This window comes from Thamnophis sirtalis, unplaced genomic scaffold (genome assembly GCF_051295495.1).
Source record: "Thamnophis sirtalis isolate CommonGarterSnake01/CBP01778 unplaced genomic scaffold, rThaSir2_p1.2 scaffold_3, whole genome shotgun sequence".
In the NCBI taxonomy this organism is placed as follows: domain Eukaryota; kingdom Metazoa; phylum Chordata; class Lepidosauria; order Squamata; family Natricidae; genus Thamnophis; species Thamnophis sirtalis.
Genome location: NW_028261383.1, coordinates 151,989,803 through 152,009,545, shown reverse-complemented (window position 1 = coordinate 152,009,545; position 19,743 = coordinate 151,989,803). Strand labels below are relative to the sequence as shown.

The 19,743-nt window shown below is 41.3% G+C and overlaps 1 protein-coding gene across 1 annotated transcript; it reads left to right on the top strand.

The window, feature by feature from the left end:
* The first annotated feature begins 742 nt into the window (after positions 1-742).
* On the top strand, positions 743-18,895 carry LOC106543677 (keratin, type II cytoskeletal 75). Its single transcript, XM_014059734.2, has 9 exons — positions 743-1,326; positions 6,855-7,072; positions 8,449-8,509; positions 12,780-12,875; positions 13,339-13,503; positions 14,130-14,255; positions 14,995-15,215; positions 16,247-16,281; positions 17,841-18,895. The coding sequence occupies exons 1-9, from the start codon at positions 826-828 to the stop codon at positions 18,095-18,097; spliced, it is 1,680 nt and encodes a 559-aa protein (XP_013915209.2). The 5' UTR covers positions 743-825; the 3' UTR covers positions 18,098-18,895.
* Positions 18,896-19,743: the final 848 nt, after the last annotated feature.

Below are 19,743 nucleotides of genomic sequence, written 5' to 3'. Positions count from 1 at the left end.
ACTTAGCAGAGATGCTGATGGAACAAAATGTCCATTTTGGTAAGGAGTTGGAATAGATATTGCTCGATATTATGATTCTGTAGTTGAGAAAGTGTATTGGGATGAATTGGGGATGATCAGGAATCAGATATGTTGTCTTGAGTTCCTTATATTCCCGGTGAAAGGACAGCAGATACACTGGCTATCTTTGACTACATACTTTTTTTGTGTGGAGGGGGGGAATGATGCTGAGAAAATGTCCCCTCCCTCCTACTGAGAAATCAGAGAGATTTTTGTAGGATTTCTTTCTTTTATTTCAAGAAAAAAAAATCCAGGGACAGGTGGTGCAGTCATGGGTGTGGATTTAAAAAAGATTTTTTTTCTGGAACTTGCTGAAAAGAATAATCTGCCATCAGGTTTAAGCAAAAGAGAGGGATTAGGATGTATCTTAAGGCATTATTTTTTCTGCAGGGCTAAAGAATGTCAAAGAAACTAGCCAAGCCCTCTCATACAGACAGTAGTCATAGCAGCATCTAACATTCACTGACAGAAGGGTGATGCAGATAATCTGGGGTTGTCTAGAGTTCACAGTCAGCTTCTTTAGCTCCTTTGGGGTGTGTTTCAGGGAAGGTCAGTTTCTGGCACCGTGCAAGAGGGAGGGTTCGAAGCACACCTAAGCCCAGGAATACAATAAAAAAAATGATTTTCCACTCCCCTCTCACCCAAGCCAATTTTCTGAACAGATAAAAAGGAAGAGTCTCACCTTGTTGGGATAAGGGTTCAGTTGTACTCCGAACTGGGAACATCTTCCTTGAAAAAGCCACTGCCACCAGCCAGCTATTCATCATGTCTCGTCAGTCTTTTGGGATAAGCATGTCAGGAGGGAACAAGGGATTCAGCTCCAGCTCAGCTTGCTTCTCAGGTGGACAAAGAATGAGCTTCAACACCGCTTCCACAAACCGTGGATGTTCTGTCCGTAGTGGAGGTGGAGGTGGAGGTGCTGCCTTTGGCAGCAGAAGCCTATATAATCTTAATCAAGGGGGCAACAAGAGAATCTCCTATGGTGGAGTTGGCAGTGGCTTTGGTGCAGGTTTTGGTGGGGGTTGTGGCCAAGGGGGTGGAAGCTTTGGAGCTGGTGGTGGCTTCGGTGCCGGTTTTGGAGCTGGTGGGGGCTTTGGTGGTGCCTTTCAAGGTTGCCCACCAGGAGGCATCAAGGAGGTGACTATCAACCACCATCTCCTGCAGCCCCTCAATTTGGAGATAGATCCAGAGATCCAGAAAGTGAGGGTAGAAGAGAGAGAGCAGATCAAGACTCTTAACAACAAGTTTGCCTCCTTCATTGACAAGGTGAGACCGTTGCAAAAATAATCTTCTTATTTTTCTAAACCTTTCCTTACTTTCTTCAGCATAGTTTTAAGATTATGATACATGTAGTTTATGAATTGCTTTAAAAAACAGTAAACCTCAAGAAAAATGGAGTGATTTTAAAAGCTTTACAACGAATTGTGTTGTCATTAAATCTCCACTCCTTGTTTTATATTGTATGTATACTTTGGGGAGAAATGATAAAATGTGGTTCTTGAGAGAATAATAGATAAGTTGTTTTAGAAATGTAAGAGAATAAGAACAGAAATGAAGGAGAAAAAATATATTTGCTGGGCACATCTACTGTGATTAAATCTGTAACTGTCCTGTTTCATTCTCTCAAAGAATTCTGGGAAGTGCTAGAAATCCCCAAAGATGGCTCTAAGCTTAAAGGCAAAATAACTATCACATACCAGGATGTCGAAGAGAAATTTGACTCTCAATCTAGTTGAAATGTATACTATTGATATGCTGTTACTTTGCATCTCGTGCTATTTTCTTATGCTGTCAGAATTAACATACAGCCAATAAGACATCAGTAGAGAAAAGACAGGCCAATAAGAAACAGGAATTTTAGTTGTCCAGTTATCATTATGTCAAAGGGCAGAAAACTATATATATATGTGGTTGACTTTTATGACTTTTTAAATGACTTTTATTTGCAATTTCAGTACTCTTATCTCTCAGCCAACCTCAAGGATCCTATGGAATTGGAATTGATTTTATTTGTAGGCCGCCCTTTTCCCTGAGGGGACTCAGGGCGGCTCACAGAAACCAGGGAGAGGGGAATACAATACAATACAATACTAAGACAACAACACATAATAAAATAATACGCAACATGCATACAACATTCGGGCGGGGTAATGGTCCTTATCCCCAGGCCTGACGGGCGAGCCAGTTCTTCAAGGCTGTGCGGAAGGCCTGGACGGTGGTGAGGGTACGGATCTCTACGGGGAGCTCGTTCCAAAGGGTCGGGGCCGCTACTGAGAAGGCCCTCCTCCTTGTGGTTGCCAGCCGACATTGGCTGGCCGATGGGATGCGGAGGAGGCCTAACCTATGAGATCTTATAGGCCGTAGGGAGGTAATTGGCAGAAGGCGGTCTCTCAAGTATCCAGATCCACTGCCATGTAGGGCTTTATGGGTGGTCAATAGCACCTTGAAGCGCATCCGGAGATCGACAGGTAGCCAGCGCAGCTCGCGGAGGATAGGTGTAATGCGGGTGAATCGGGGTGCACCCGCGATCACTCGCGCGGCTGCGTTCTGTACTAGCTGAAGTCGCCGGATGTTCCTCAAGGGCAGCCCCATGTAGAGCACATTGCAGTATTCCAGCCTAGAGATCACGAGGGCCCGAGTGACTGTTGTGAGAGCCTCCCGGTTCAGGTAGGGTCGCAACTGGCGCACCAGGCGTACCTGGGCGAATGCCCCCCTGGTCACAGCCGCTATATGATGGTCGAATGACAGCTGTGGATCCAGGAGGACTCCCAAGTTGCGAACCCTCTCTGAGGGGTATAGAATTTGACCCCCCAGCCTGAGTGTTGGATTAATGGCCGAATTTTTGGGAGGAAAACACAACAGCCACTCGGTCTTTTCTGGGTTGAGCACAAGCTTGTTAATCCTCATCCAGTCCATGACGGCTTCGAGTCCCCGGTCCATTACGTCAACCGCTTCATTGATTTGGCACGGGGCGGACAGATACAATTGAGTATCGTCCGCATATTGATGGTATCTAATCCCGTGCCTACGGATGATCTCTCCCAGCGGTTTCATGTAAATGTTAAATAGTAGGGGGGATAAGACCGAACCCTGCGGCACCCCATATTTTAGGGGCCTTGGGGACGATCTCTGCCCTCCCACTAACACCGACTGCGACCTGTCCGAGAGGTAGGAGGAGAACCACCGTAACACGGTGCCTCCCACTCCCACCTCCCGCAGTCTTCGCAGAAGGATACCATGGTCGATGGTATCGAAAGCCGCTGAGAGGTCAAGGAGGACCAGGATGGAGGGATGTCCTTCATCTCTGGCTCTCCAGAGATCATCCATCAATGCGACCAAGGCGGTTTCAGTGCTGTAACCGGGTCTGAAGCCTGACTGGAAGGGGTCTAGATAGTCTGCTTCCTCCAAGGACCGTTGGAGCTGGAAGGCCACCACCTTCTCAACAACCTTCCCCAGAAAGGGGAGGTTGGAGACCGGGCGGTAGTTATTAAGGACAGCTGGATCAAGGGATGACTTCTTCAGGAGGGGTCTCACCACCGCCGCCTTCAGTGCGGCGGGGAAGTTCCCCTCCCGAAGGGAGGCGGTTACAACCGCCTGGATCCAGCCTCGTGTCACCTCACTGCAGTTAGGAACCAGCCATGAGGGACACGGATCCAAAGCACAGGTGGAGGAACTCACAGCTCTCATGGCCTTGTCCACATCCCCGGGGGTAACCTCCTGAAACTCAACCCAGAGCTGTTGAACTTGGTCCCTCTGAGTCTCGGCTGGAACTGCAGATGTGGAGTCCAAGTCCGTCCGAAACCGAGCAATTTTGTCCGCTAAGAATTGGGCATATTCTTCAGCTCTGCCCTGCAAGGGTTCCCCCGCCTCCCTTTTGTTCAACAGGGAGCGGGTTATCCTAAACAGGGCGGCTGGACGGGACTCAGCGGACGCAACCAGGGAGGCTATATGTGATCTTTTAGCTGCCCTAAGTGCCCTAGTATATTCCCTGGTGCAGGTGGTTACCATTGCTCGGTTCGATGCGGACTTATCGGACCTCCAACGGTGCTCTAGGCATCTCCTCCGGCGCTTCATCTCCCGGAGCTCCTCGGTGAACCAAGGTGGTCTCCGGGATCCGCTGCCTCGGAGGGGCCGCAGTGGCGCAATCCGGTCGAGGGCCTCTGACGCTGCCGAGTGCCACGCAGCAGCCAGAGTCTCTACCGGACTGTGGGTGAGAGTATCAGGAATAACCCCAAGCTCTGTCTGGAACCTTACTGGCTCCATAAGACGCCTGGGGCGGAACCACCTGGTCGGTTCCTCCTCCCTACAGTGGGGGTTTGGCCTCCGGAAGTCGAGCCTCAGTAGGCAATGGTCTGACCACGACAGGGGTACGATGTCACTCCCCCTCAGACCAAGATCACACATCCACTGCTCCGAGAGAAATACAAGGTCAAGCATGTGTCCCGCCGAATGGGTTGGGCCTCGGATTACTTGAGTCAAGCCCATGGCTGTCATGGAAGCCATGAACTCCTGCGCCCCATCAGAGTTTTCACCGAGCGTCGGCAGATTAAAGTCCCCCAGGACCATCAGCCTAGGGAACTCAACTGCCAGCTCGGCTACTGACTCGAGGAGCGAGGGGAGGGCTGCTGCAACGCTGTTGGGAGGCAGGTACGTTAGCAGCAAACCCACTTGACCCTTGAGGTCCAACTTTAACAGCAAAGACTCACACCCGACAATCTCCGGAGCAGGGACCCTACGAGGAACTAACGACTCCCGGATAACAGCGGCCACACCCCCACCCCTTCCCTGGGCTCTCGGCTGATGCAGCACCTGAAATCCTTCTGGGCACAGTTCTACAAGGGGGACTCCTCCCTCTGGGCCCAGCCAGGTCTCAGTAATACATGCCAGGTCTGCCCTCTCGTCTAAAATTAAGTCCCGGACGAGAGGTGCTTTATGTACAACAGACCTGGCATTTAGCGACAACAGCCTGAGACCAGGGTCCTGATTACTTACACCATCTGGTCTTGGAGTGGGACTCCTAGGGCCGGAAGGAGGGATCTCTGTGATGTAGCGAACCCTCCTTCCCCGGTAATGGCCTGCCCTAGAGTCCCCGCCGTATCTGCCCCTCCCTGTCACGACCGCAATACCCCGACCCTCTCCCGTGTCTTTAGCCCCCTCAGCCACCCCCATAGCCCCCGCAACTCCCGGCAGGTCCTCCGAATCAAGCACACTCATTTATACACTCAAGCAGTCCCCACGTGATAATTAAAACACATAAAATACAAGAGTCATAGGGTAATAAAAAGTGGGATCATCCAATTCACACATTCAATCCCATGCACTCACCATACCATTTAAAAGTTTGCGCAGCGTCCGTAGATCTTATAAAAGAGTATATATAGAAGGGGGAGTAGCCTTCGTCCCCTCTTATGTATTTGGGAAGGTCCCAAAAAGTCCAGGCGATTAGAAGAAATTATTAAAGCTGTGGAAGAATAGGAAGTAAAACCTCTAATTCTAAATATGAGGGGTGACCCCGATTGTGAGCCATGTAGGGGAAAATGCAGAAAGAAAGAAAAATAGAACATCCAAAATGGTTTGGAGAGAGAACGAAAATTAGTGCTAGTAGATGCCATGAATGTGCCTTTGTGGTAGATCTGGATTAGCAATCATTGTGAGTGTTCTATGGAAGATGTTGTGCTCCTGGTTCCTGTGGTTTGACTTATTTGGAGGCTTAGTGGTATGGAAACTTATTTTAGTGATGCGGTTGTTAACATCATCAGACAGACAACTCCAGGAAAAGAGAATAACCTAACTAGTATAAAAAAGAAAAACACATTTTTCCTGTTGCATAAAGTATTTTAAGGCCATGGTTGCCAACAACACGTGGCATGATTTCAAATTACCTTTGGTATGGTAATTGCTCTGTTGTGTCCAATGCTTTAGCTACTTTGTCCCTAAATCTTGATATTAATTTTTTATTATTAATGGAAAGGTTATGAGAACTTGATGAGGTGACATCCAGGCTTGATAGCTGTACTGATATGTACATGTAACACACAGTCCCCCCAGACCATTAGTTGACCTACCACATGTTCTTACATTCAAAAGGCAAGGAGAAAAAACTTAGATTATAAACTCAAAGTATGCAAAGTACTTTTACATTAGTTGCTGCATTGCTTATCTGCAATAAAATGTTTAATCTTACCAAGTTGTAGGTGGGAATCTTCTGTAGAGTCTAGTCAAGAAGACTGCCCAAAGATTGCACTGAGTTGAATGAGGCTCAGCTGTGAAGATGTATGCAAATTTTGTAGTTGAGAATTTGCTAGTGTTGGAGGCAGATATTGGTAGACTTGTTGTAGTGGAGTACAGTAAGTTAGTATATTTCTTCAAAGGATTCATTGATATAAAATGGGACAGATCTATTACATTTCATACTTAAGAGAACTGTTACTGATGTAGTCTCCTCAATATTCTTTGTTTTAATATTGCCAATAGCTCAGAATGTGTATTTGTAGCAGCAGTAAGTAAAATAACACATTGTTCTGTATGGATTGTCTTCATGAATTCTAATGTTTTCCATTGGGTTGAGGAATATTTCTCCATATGGTTTAAAATTCTGCTCGGTGCTGCCTGGGTGGCAGATGAGACTTGGGGTCTATCAGTAAACAAAGGTCCATATTCTAGAGAGAGAGTGAAGAGGACTGGATTCCGACACTCATTAATATTAAGAATTTGTAGAAAGAACATTTCTAAACAATCCACTCTGAATCATTCTAGAAGGCACAGAAATAAAATAATATCCATTCTCTTTTTAGGTTCGTTTTCTAGAGCAACAAAATAAAGTATTGGAGACCAAGTGGAAACTCTTGCAAGAACAGGGCCAAGGCACTGGCGGTCAAAAAAATCTGGACCACTTCTTTGAAGCTTATATTAACAATCTAAGGAGGCAGCTGGACAGTCTTCTGAACGAGAGGCGGGGACTTGACTCAGAACTGAAAAACTTCCAAGACCTTGTGGAGGATTTCAAAAACAAGTAAGGGAAGAATTACTTAATTTTCACGCAGCAAATTCATAAAATTCACCTAGCAATATAAAGTTTGGGCTCCATTGTGGTCGTAAGTTGAGGACTACCTGTAATTTAGACCAATATAATAGGGTTGAATTCCAGAATCTTTTTAGTACAGCTTCTTTTGCTCCATATTGTTCAAAACATAGATATTACCTTCAGCTATAAAGTAATGCTGTACAATAGCCCAAGCTTGGGAAACTTATGTTCCTCAGCATCTAGAACAGTGTTTCGCAACCTTGGCAACTTTGAAATGTGTGGACTTCAGAGCTCAGAATTCTTTAGGGAGCATATGCTGGAGAAACACACTAATCTAAATGGTCCTAAGTCTGAATAAATGTGATAAACAATGAAAAGCAGTATGTGAGTTACAAATCTGTAGGAGCTGAATGACTCACATAATAGTTAACGGTAAATAGATCTGTCATTTTCTTTCATTTGCATGCCACAAATATTTTAAAGCATTTTGATTGTTAGGACATTTTAGAAGTCATGGTTAATCCTATTCCCACTTTCCATATCTTTAAAAAAAAGTAAAATAGGGGATCACAAATATGGAAAAAAATAAGTGTTTTTGATTTCTTAGTTAAATATTAAATTATTATGGTTGATCAATCAGATATTATTATTATTATTATCGCAACAACAGAATTGTATCACAGCGGCCAGTTGTTTCGCTGGATTTGGCATTGGTTACTAGTCGGGCCCCACCCAGGGGCCTAGGACGTCGTAACGTATTTTCGTAATATGCGTGCAGATCCAAGCAGTGCGGCTTTTTGCATTTGACTGATGTGATTTTCTCAATTTTTAACTGTTTTAAATGTAATTCCAGTGCTTTTGGAATAGCACCCACTGTACCAATTACCACTGGAATTACCACTGCTGGTTTGTGCCATTATTATTATTATTATTATTATTATTATTATTATTATTATTATTATTATTATTATCAACAACTCCAAAGTAAAGAATCTTGCAAAGGGGAGTGGTTAAAGATGTTGAGTTTGTCAGCTGGAAAGTTGACAGCCCAGGTTTGAGACTCGAACGCCGCTTAAAAGATTAATAGGTACCATTTTAGTGGGAAGGAAACAGTGTTCATGTGTCTTTGGCATATAGCTGTGCTGACCACAAGACTATGGAAAATGTCTTCGGACAACACTGTCTCCCTCGGCCAAGAAACGGAGAGTCGGACATGACTGGACAGGGAAATCTTTCTCTTTTAAAGATTCTTAAAGAATTTGAAATGCCGTAGTTTGGAAAGTGTGAATGAATGGATGATACATTGGAGACCATAATATCAGACACTCAAAAGGAGAAATTTAACCTTTCTTTCTCTTTGTCAGATATGAAGAAGAGATTAACAAGCGTACTGCAGCAGAGAATGATTTTGTGCTCTTGAAAAAGGTAAGCGTTTCAACTGCAATGATGAAGGGATGAAAAGGAACATTGGTTTGAGTTTGATTGTAACAATAGGCATATCTTGTTGAAAGTTTTAGGATATTCCCACAGTGCCCTTCCCATTAAATTATGCTTGCCTTCAACACTGTTTGCGATAAATCCTACTGCTTCTTTATGAGTTGAGAGAAAAAAAATCTAAAATGGTACTTGTAGGAGATGACCAGGCTGAGCCCAAAGGAGGGAATGAAACCTGTCATCAGTTTGGAGTCCCTTCACATCCACAAGAGACCCAAGTCCAGCCTTCCTTGAATTCCATTGACTCTTATTTGCCACCAACTTGCCTTGACCATTAGTAGTTCAGATTTTTGTTTAGAGATAATGTAGACTAAACTTGTACTCATTTGAACAACCCTGGTTCCTGACTTCTTGTGCCTGACAGTAATCAGTTTCCTATAATATCCATTTCCATGCTGCTGCTTGTAAAAGATTGGGATTTGTTTGAGCGCCATGTTCACTATTTTAGAGATTAATATAAAATAGCACTGCCCAAGAGTAACTATACTGTCTAGGAAGTTGAAAATGTCCACAGCAGGTAATAAGTAAGGAAGAGAAGTAAGATGCTATTAGTTGACATTGATAAGACATATAGCTGCTTTTGATGTTTGGTTAAAAGACTTAGATGCTTTCATGCCAGACTGAAAATTGCACTTTAAAAGAAGAGATGAAAATAATAATAATAATAATAATAATAATAATAATATTGAAGGATAAGATCATGGAGCATTTTCTGCTTAATGAGGAAAGGCAACGTTTACCATCACTAAAAACTGTGCCGAAGAAAATTTTGGCCCCTATCATGAAAATGGTTAATGCAGTGTTTTCAACAATTGAACCGGAATCCATCTTGGAAACAAACCAGTTAATGTACAGCGCAGCTGTAATAGTCACTAATGAACTAGGCATTAAAATTAAAGTACCTAGTCACACAACAGAAAAAGCATCAAAGCCAAAGTGGAAAATCCGTCTAGAACAAAAAATCAAAAAATTAAGGGCAGATGCTAGTAACTTAAAGAACATGCATGAGCAACGGCTTAAAAACAACAAAATCATAGATCGGCTAATCAGAAGATATAGATTGGATACAAGAAACATCAATGAAGCTGTAGAGATTGTAAAACAGCAGATAACAGCAACAGCTAGAAAAATTGAAAGATATGAGGCACGAATCATCCAATATAAACAAAATCAGCAATTTCGATCAGACCAACGGCGTTTTTATCAAAGTCTTAATGTGAATGGTGACACCAAAAGTGAAAAACCAGAAAAGCAGGCCACAGTTGAATTCTGGAAAGAATTGTGGGAAAATGCAAAGGACTACAACAAGGAAGCAAAGTGGATACATGACTTTGAGAAAAGCATTGGCAACAAACAAATGCAAGTATTAGAAATAACAACTGAGATGGTCAAAAATCGAGTTAAAAAGGTAAAGAATTGGACATCACCTGGAAAAGACCAATTACATGGTTTTTGGCTCAAATATCTGACCAGTTTACATGCGATATTGGCCAGGCAACTGAATGAAATTTTACAAAAGGGCCAAATTGATGAATGGTTAACAACTGGAAAAACATACTTGATTCAGAAAGATCCAACTAAAGGAACAACACCTGAAAACTATAGACCAATAACATGCTTACCAACAACCTTCAAATTACTCACAGGCATTATTGCAGATAACATGATGGATTATTTGGAAACAAACAACATCTTGCCAGTAGAGCAAAAAGGCAACAAAAGAAGGAGCAGGGGCACAAAAGATCAGCTTCTAATTGATAAAATGATATTAGAAAATTGTAAGAACAGAAAAACGAACTTGAATATGGTCTGGATTGATTACAAAAAGGCATTTGACTCACTGCCACATAGTTGGATCATAAAATGCTTAGAAACAACTGGCATTAGCAAAAATATTACATCCTTTACTGAAAAGGCAATGAAACAATGGAGAACTGAGTTGGCAGTAGGGAATGAGAGCTACGGAATGGTTAATATCAAGCGAGGAATTTTCCAGGGTGATTCACTTTCACCTCTTCTCTTCATCATCGCAATGATCCCACTATCAGTAATCTTAAAAAAAATGAAATTAGGCTACCAAACAGCCAAAAAAGCTGAAAAAATTTCGCATTTACTATATATGGATGATTTGAAACTCTATGGAAAGTCAGAAATAGAAATCCAATCATTGACAAATACAGTCCGAGTATTCAGCACCGATATTTCAATGCAGTTTGGCATGGAAAAATGCGCCACTGTATCCATAAAAAGGGGCAAAATCACTGCATCTGAGGGAATTGAAATGCCCAATGGCCAACTAATTAAATGCAAAGAAAATGAAGCCTACAAATACTTAGGCATTCTGCAGTTGGATAACATCAAGCATGGAGAAGTAAAAACTATTGTCAGGCGAGAGTACACCAACAGAGTTAGGAAAATTCTGAAATCTAAATTGAATGGTGGAAATACAATCAAGGCCATAAATACCTGGGCAATACCAGTTATAAGATACACAGCTGGCATAGTTAACTGGACACAAGCTGATTTGGACCTTTTGGACCGAAAAACCAGGAAACTAATGACAATGCACTACAGTTTACATCCACGTGGTGATACTGATAGACTGTATCTGCCCCGAAAATCAGGTGGCAGAGGATTATTACAAGTGAAGCAAACAGTTGAAGAAGAAAAACATGCACTGGCTGATTATTTAAAAGACACTCAAGAACATCTATTAATCGAAGTAAAGAACAAAAATCTACTGAAGGCCCAACAGACAAAACAAGAATACAGAAAAGATGTGATAAAATTAAGAATGGAGAGTTGGCAGAACAAAGCACTGCATGGTCAATTTCTGGAAAAAATAAAAGATAAAGTGGACAGTGAACAAACTTGGTTATGGTTAAAAACAGGTACATTAAAGAAAGAAACAGAGTCACTAATCCTGGCTGCGCAAGAACAAGCTATCCGCACAAATGCCATTAAGGCCAAAATCGAAAAATCCTCTGATGATGCCAAATGCAGACTTTGCAAAGAAGTTGATGAAACTGTTGATCACATACTCAGCTGCTGTAAAAAAATCGCGCAGACTGATTATAAATTGCGGCACAATTCAGTAGCACAAATGATCCATTGGAATTTGTGCAAAAATTATAATATTAAAACAGCAACAAACTGGTGGGAACATCAGCCTGAAAAAGTCACCGAAAATCAGATGGTCAAGATCTTGTGGGATTTCCATATACAAACTGACAAAATACTGGCGCATAATACACCAGACATCACACTGGTTGAGAAAAACAAGGTCACAATCATAGACATCGCAATACCAGGTGATAGCAGGGTCGCCGAGAAGGAACATGAAAAAATCGCAAGATACCAGGACTTAAAAATTGAAATTCAACGACTATGGCACAAACCAGCAGTGGTAATTCCAGTGGTAATTGGCACACTGGGTGCTATTCCAAAAGCACTGGAATTACATTTAAAACAGTTAAAAATTGACAAAACCACCATCAGTCAAATGCAAAAAGCCGCACTGCTTGGATCTGCACGCATATTACGAAAATACGTTACGACGTCCTAGGCCCCTGGGTGGGGCCCGACAAGTAACCAAAGCCAAATCCAGCGAAACAACTGGTCGCTGTGATACAATTGTATAATAATAATAATAATAATAATAATAATAATAATAATAATAATGGCACAAACCAGCAGTGGTAATTCCAGTGGTAATTGGCACACTGGGTGCTATTCCGAAAGCACTGGAATTACATTTAAAACAGTTAAAAATTGAGAAAATCACATCAGTCAAATGCAAAAAACCGCACTGCCTGGATCTGCACGCATATTACAAAAATACGTTACGACGTCCTTGGCCCCTGGGTGGGGCTCAACTAGTAATCAATGCCAAATCCAGCGAAACAACTGGCCGCTGTGATACAATTGCATAATAATAATAATAATAATAATAATAATAATAATAATAATAATAATAAAAACAGAGAATTAGAGTCTTTTGCTACCATTCCCATTTATCCATGAGCTCTTACAAACATAATTTCTATGTAACAGAACAACATTCTTGGCTCCTTGTGTTGTGGTTTAATTCTGAAACTGCCATTTTTAGAAGAAACGCTATCCTTTAACTCAAGATCATTTTCATCATCTTTATTGTCAGATGTGCAGAAGACTGAACCATCTTTTGTTTTTCCTCCCCCAGGATGTAGATGCTGCTTACATGAACAAAGTGGAACTGCAGGCAAAACTGGATGCCTTAACAGACGAAATCAATTTCCTGAGGTGTCTCCATGAAGCTGTAAGTAAATGTGATCACTAAAACAAGTAACATGGCATGTGATAGAGCCCTTGTTTTGAGAGACTGTGGACATTTTTGAAATTTGCAGAGCACATTGTGGACTCTCTTGCATATGGTTCACAAAATCTGGTACACACACACACACAGACACACACAGACACACACAGACACACACACACTTTCCAGAGTTCAAACATGAGCATGGGTTTGATGTAGTAGTTAAGATGCTGGAATAGAAACTGGGAGGAGATGAGCTCTGCCTTGACCTTATGCATGGAAGCCAGCTAGTTGACTTTTGACACGCATGACAGAATTGTTATTGTGGGGAGCAGAAACCATTATGTATACCACCTTGAAGTAACACAATGAAAGCAAGATATAACAAAAAATAATCCACAAATACATTGGAGAAAATTAATATGTTCAGGTTGGATTAATTAAGCTGATCGGATTCCCTTTGCAGGAACTGAGCCAGATGCAACAAACTGTTTCTGATACCTCCGTTGTCCTTCAAATGGACAACAACCGGAACTTGGACTTGAATAGCATCATTGCTGAGGTTAAAGCTCAATATGAGGACATTGCCCAGAAGAGCCGGGCAGAAGCAGAATCCTGGTATCAGGGCAAGGTGAGCTTTCAAATGTTTGTACGCTTTTCCAATATAGAATAATACTCAGCTGAGACATAGTTATATCATATGCAATAAATCTGAATGAGCTCTCTTGGAGTGCTTTGACCATTGAACTGTACACTCTTAGGGGACACAATAAGCAGTGGGTGGACATTAAAAGCTGTCTGATACTGAATTAGCCCTTGGGTTTATCAAAGATCTGAAGCATCCTCCTGGGGAAAGTCTAAGGGGTTGCTAAGAGTTGACACCAACTTGATGATACATAATTACTCAATCAGTCAATGGGTTTATCTGGCTGAAGGCATCTTCCAGAGTTTCAGAGACAAGCCCCTATTTGTAGAAGCTGTGCATTGAACCTATGCCCCCAAGTACTGCCAAGTACTGCCAAGTACTAAAATGCCAAAGGGTCTTTTGGTCAAAGCAGCCAATGATCCATTTGCACTACTTCAGAAAGTTGTATTATAGACAAAGCCTTTGAAAAAGTGCATTTGCTATAATCACATCTGTTCTGGAGACAGCTTTGTAAAGATATGACAGCATTTGGGGGAACCTTAATTAGTTGGGCCTTGCTACTAAAGATTTTCAGATGTAATCTTTCACTTCCGTCTTTTTTGGAATGCTAGTATGAAGAACTGCAGGTATCAGTTGGGAGACATGGTGACAGTCTACGCGACACCAAGGCTGAGATCGCTGAGCTGAACCGGACAATTCAGAGGATGCGGGCTGAAATAGACAATGTGAAGAGGCAGGTGAGGCCAGAAGATTTTTGTAGGAACTTGAGGAAGGAGAAGTTTCTTCAGAATTTCCTAATGTGTAAAAACCTTTGGTTAGCCCGAGTTAGTTGTTGATGCCTTAATTGCAACAGTGTGAACAGAATATAAAATTAAAAAAATGCATCAAGCAAGAAGATGCAACCTCAATGTTCTTGTTTTCCATAAACTACAATATAAGTTTCCAAGTGCACGATAACTTTGATAATTGAGTTATCAGTGGGAGGCACTGATGTCCTTTGGGTAATAATAAAAAAGACCCTTAGAAGCATCATCTCCTATTTTAGCTATTTGTTTTCCCCTAAAAGCCTCTTGGACTATGGAATACCACTATGGTATATTTTCTGATGGTGCCAGTGTCCTGCAGGCCTGTAAAAAATGGCAGAAAGGAGTAGGGACATAGTTATAATTGTATTTGTATATATGTTGATGGACAACTAAGGCACCAGGCTGGAAAGTTGGGGACCATAAGTTCAAGTCCCACCTTAACTATGAAAGCCAGCTGGATGACCTTGGGCCAGTCACTCTTTCTCAGCCCAACTCACTTCACAGGACTGTTGTTGTGGGGAAAATAGGAGGAGGAAGGTGTATTAGACATGTTTGCCACCTTGAGTTATTTGTACAAATAATAAAGGCAGGGTACAAATAAATAAATGGACCCAGGAAGAAATACTTTTGCGATCTTCACTATTCTACAGAGGTTTCCTTTATCTTCCAGTGTGAGAAGCTGCAGGCTTCCATTGCAGAAGCCGAGGAGCGTGGTGAACTGGCACTCAAGGATGCCAGAGAAAAGCTCTCTGAACTAGAGGACGCTTTGCAGAAGTCTAAGGAAGAGATGGCCCGTCTCTTGAAGGAGTACCAGGAGCTGATGAACGTTAAGTTGGCACTTGATATTGAAATTGCTACCTACAGGAAATTGCTGGAAGGAGAGGAGAGCAGGTGGGTGAAATGTATTTGAATGGACAAGTATCCCAAATCTCCATGAAGGGACAATATAGGAGTAGTGGTAGCGCCCTATAGGAGACAATATAGGAGTAGTGGTTCAAATGCACTATTGCAGGCTAACTCTGCCCACAGCCAAGAGTTCGATTCTGACTGGCTCAAAGTTGACTCAGCCTTCCTTCCTTCCAAGGTTGGTACAATGAGGACTCAAATTGTTGGGGGCAATATGTTGACATTTTTAAATCACTCAGAGAGTGCTGTAAAGCACTGTGAAGTGGTCTATGTAAGTCTAAGTGCTATTGCTAATGACAAAAATAAAATAAAATGCCAAAATCTAGCACATGTTCCTTTTTTCCTGGCCTCATTTGTTACCTTTTGCACTGTGGATCCAGTATGCCACTCAGAAATCAATGCAACTTTAGACCCAGAAAAAGATTTATTGAGTTCTCTTCTTGTGAAAAATCTGGCTGAGTGCAGCCCTTTGAATGCTTCAAGGTGATTGTTTTGAAAAAACAGATTAAGCCTAAAGCTTTTTCATGTTTTTCAACCTCAGCAACTTTAAGATGTCTGGATTCCAACTCTCAGAATTCTGGGAATTGAAGTCCACATATCTGAAAGCTTCTGAGGTTGAGAAACATTGACCTATAGGGAATACATACTACAATGTAGATGTCTCAACTCAGATAAGGATTTATTTAAACATAGTGGCATGGAGAGACGATCCACACGACTTAGATATTTTTATCAATCACTGAGAGTCATGGCAAAGTAATATGAGATAAATATCATGCTTATCTGAACTGGAAGGACTGAAATAATAATCTGGAATTATTTCCTAAAAGTTGTAAACTTAATGACCAAGCAAGGAGGTTGCAGTACATTTATTATAGCTCTATGGCAGACGGTACTAGCAAAGTTTAAAGAGATTTCTTCATACTGATTATATATTGTTTTTAAGCATTTTATACGGTTGCCCAATTGAACATAACCATTACTAACACATTATAAATACCACTTTTTCTTCACAGAATGTCTGGAGAGTGCCAAAGTGCTGTGAGCGTCTGTAAGTAAAACTAGTCTTATGTTTTTATTCATAATCTACTTTTCACAACTAAATAAAAAATCCAGAATAAACTCTCTTTTTGTGATGTGCATGGCAGCAAAGCTGATTTTTGTTAAGCATTATATGATGGTCATATTCATCTAAAACCAGTGGTGGGATTCAGCCAGTTTGCACCACTTCGGGAGAACCGGTTGTTAACTTTCTGAGCAGTTTGGTGAACTGGTTGTTTGAAGAAATCATTAGGGAAGAGAATCGGTTGTTAAATTATAAGAATCCTACCACTGTCTAAAACCCATCATAAGTCTAGTTTGCAGGGGAATCTAATGCAAAGTTAATGTAATAATTTAACTACAGAACTTTGCAATAGTGCAGAAATGGTAAATTAATTGCCCTCCATATATTTCTGAAATACAACCATTACCATTCTACATGACCAATAATGAAGGGCAGCGATAGTGAAGTGGTCAGAATCTGGTGAGCCATGAATTCTAGTAATGAACTTTGCTGCAAATGCATTTTATTTATTTGTTTATATAACCATCTAACTTGCCACAGGGGACTCTGGACAGTGTTCAGTATACATGTTTAATGGTTATCATGCTGAATCTGTCTCTCACTCCCTCACACACACAATGTTTACAACATGGCTGTTTGGTAGCTTTATGACTATGTGTTAATTTTAAAAAAACACATTAAATCTGACATCCAGATACAAGTTTGAGGTTTCCCCTCTCCTTTCTTCCTTTTTTTTTATTTTTATAAATGTGTTTTTATTTTTTTCCATTTTCATTTCGTACAGTCACATATATACTGTGCATAACCGGGGCCATATAACATTAAACAATAAACACAGCCATTCCTCTTGTCAACAATACCCCCAAAAATAGAAACCCAATGTGTCTCTTCGACCCTACATACACCCTTTCTTTCGCCCCCCCTCCAACTTTCCATCTTTCCTTTCTTCCTTTTTTTAAAAACACAACAAAAAGTGTCAGTTGAGTTTCATGCATAGACGTTAAATTTTATTTTATTTTATTTATTTGTTTTGCCAAGCGTGTATAAGATAATAGATATAGGTACATACAAGATTATGAATACATGAAATAGACATGAATAAATGGGGTGGTTAGGACAGGAATGGTCGGCACATTGGTGCGCTTATGCATGCCCCTTACAGACTTCTTAGGAATGGGGTGAGGTCAATAGTAGGCAGTCTAAGGTTAAAGTTGTGGGGGTTTGGGGAAGAAACCACAGAGTCAGGTAGAGCATTCCAGGCATTGACCACTCTGTTGCTGAAGTCGTATTTTCTGCAATCGAGTCTGTAGCGGTTTACCTTAAGTTTGAATCTATTGTGTGCTTGTCTATTGTTCTGGTTGAAGCTGAAGTAGTTTCTACTTCAAGTTCCTACATCAAGTTCCTAGGAAAAATGTCTAGGATGAATCAGATTTCCTTGCTGTTTCCAGCCATGTTCAACATCATGGTTGTTTCCATTGTAACCACCATTGGGAAGTGTTTGCCTTAATGAAACTTGTAATAATCTTGGTTCTTTTTTCTTCCAGCTGTGATAGGCTCTTCCATGACTTCTGGTGGAGGAATGGGTGGTAGCTACGGAGGAGGATCATGCTTTGGAGGAGGATCTGGTGGTTTTGGTGGCTTCAGCTCTGGAAGCGGGAGAGGTGTATGCAGCATAGGTGGTGGAGGAGTCTGCTCTGTAGGAGGAGGGTATGGAGGAGGATATTCCTCTAGCTGCGGAAGTGCCATTGTGAAAAAAACTACCTCCTCCTCTTCCTCCTTCATGAGTTCAGGCAGGAAGTAACAAGTAACAGATGCAATGACAGCCTGCCACTGGATCAAAGAAACATTCTTCTGATGATCTTCACCAAGCATACCCAACCCAACCTTGGCATCTTTCAGAGAAAAGAACTTTGTCTCTTACAACCACTGTGTCTGTTTTCTCAGAATATATCTAGATCTTGCATTCTTTGTCCTTGACTCATTATCACGTTTCATGCCCAAATATCAATCAGAATGAATCAATCATAATAACAATTGCAAAGCACATCCAGGCTATGTTTGCATAAACTAAAATAACAAACATAGTTTCATGACGTTTATGTCAAGTATGTGTGCTTATGTTGATCAATACACACATTGTTGAGTGATAGGAGTAAAGATTCTGTGTTGCCCCAAAAAGGAGAATTGTTTCTCTATTTCCAAAACTCTGGGATTTTTTTTCTTGGTCTTTTTTTCCATGGTCAACTGAGGAAGGCCTGGAACAGGTTTAAATAGGAATGGAAATTTTTTTGATTATTGTGCACAAAGTGTAGGCTCCACCTAGCTGGGATTAAGTGCTATTTTAGGGCCTTATCATTTCAGTAAGAGAAAAAAAATAAGCACTTATTGAGAGCATATCCAGTTAAGAAAAAAAAATGTGGGATCTTCACAGATTTAACTTTGTCTGAATTATGCCCCATTTTCCTTCCTTCCTTCTTTTTTCCCTTTCCTTTCTTTCTTTGTCGCACTGAAAACTTCTTTGCTCATTTTAGTTTTTGAGTTTATTGTCTTTCATGGGTGTATGACTATCTGTATCTCAATAAAGCCTCAGTAAAGAGTGTGCCAGTGTGTTCTGTTTTTTATACCTTGTGTCATGAAAACTGTACTGTACAAGTAGAGACCTGAGTCCCATACAATGAGAACCTTGGAAAATGTAGCCAAAATAGAGCCAGACTCCTCAGAGCTCCTGGCATTTCTATGAGTCTATCAGGTGCATCCACAGCAAATGAACTTGCTGAAAATCACTACACGTCCATAGTACAGATGTCCCTAAGTAGTAACTGACATCGTTATAATAATTCAAATTTCAATCATATTGTTAAGAATCTTAAATTACTTTAACTCCAATTTTTGAACCTGAATTTAAGGACTGCTTTAAAAGTAGGATACTCATTTATAATCTTGGGCAATCATGTTAGATCTCAACAATCCACTCTTATTATAGTTGTTTTCCCCACACTCTAAACCTAATAGCCCCCATAATTTATTAAAATTGAAGCAAACCCCCCTCCCCGATCCTTACAGAGTACCGAGAAGACAGACTGACATATAGTATTGAAGCCACAGTAGTAACACTTGTGGTATGAGGCTAAAATTCAGTATTCATGATGTCTCATTTAAAGTTGCTGCGTGTATTTATTTCAGAGGGTGACAATCCTCCCCCAGGGATCGTATTTCCTTTGTTCTACAGATGTTACACCTATATGAAATTCACAGAATTGACAAAAGAAGTGATTAGATTTTAATGGAAAACAATTTCAGAGAAGCAGCTTCCCACATGAAACCAAGGGGTTTCTTGTACTAGGATTAAATCTTCCCACAAAAAGGCTATATAGCAATAGCACTTAGACTTATATACTTATATACGGCATGTGCGAGGATTAAGATGGCTGCAAGGCTCCGTCCGCT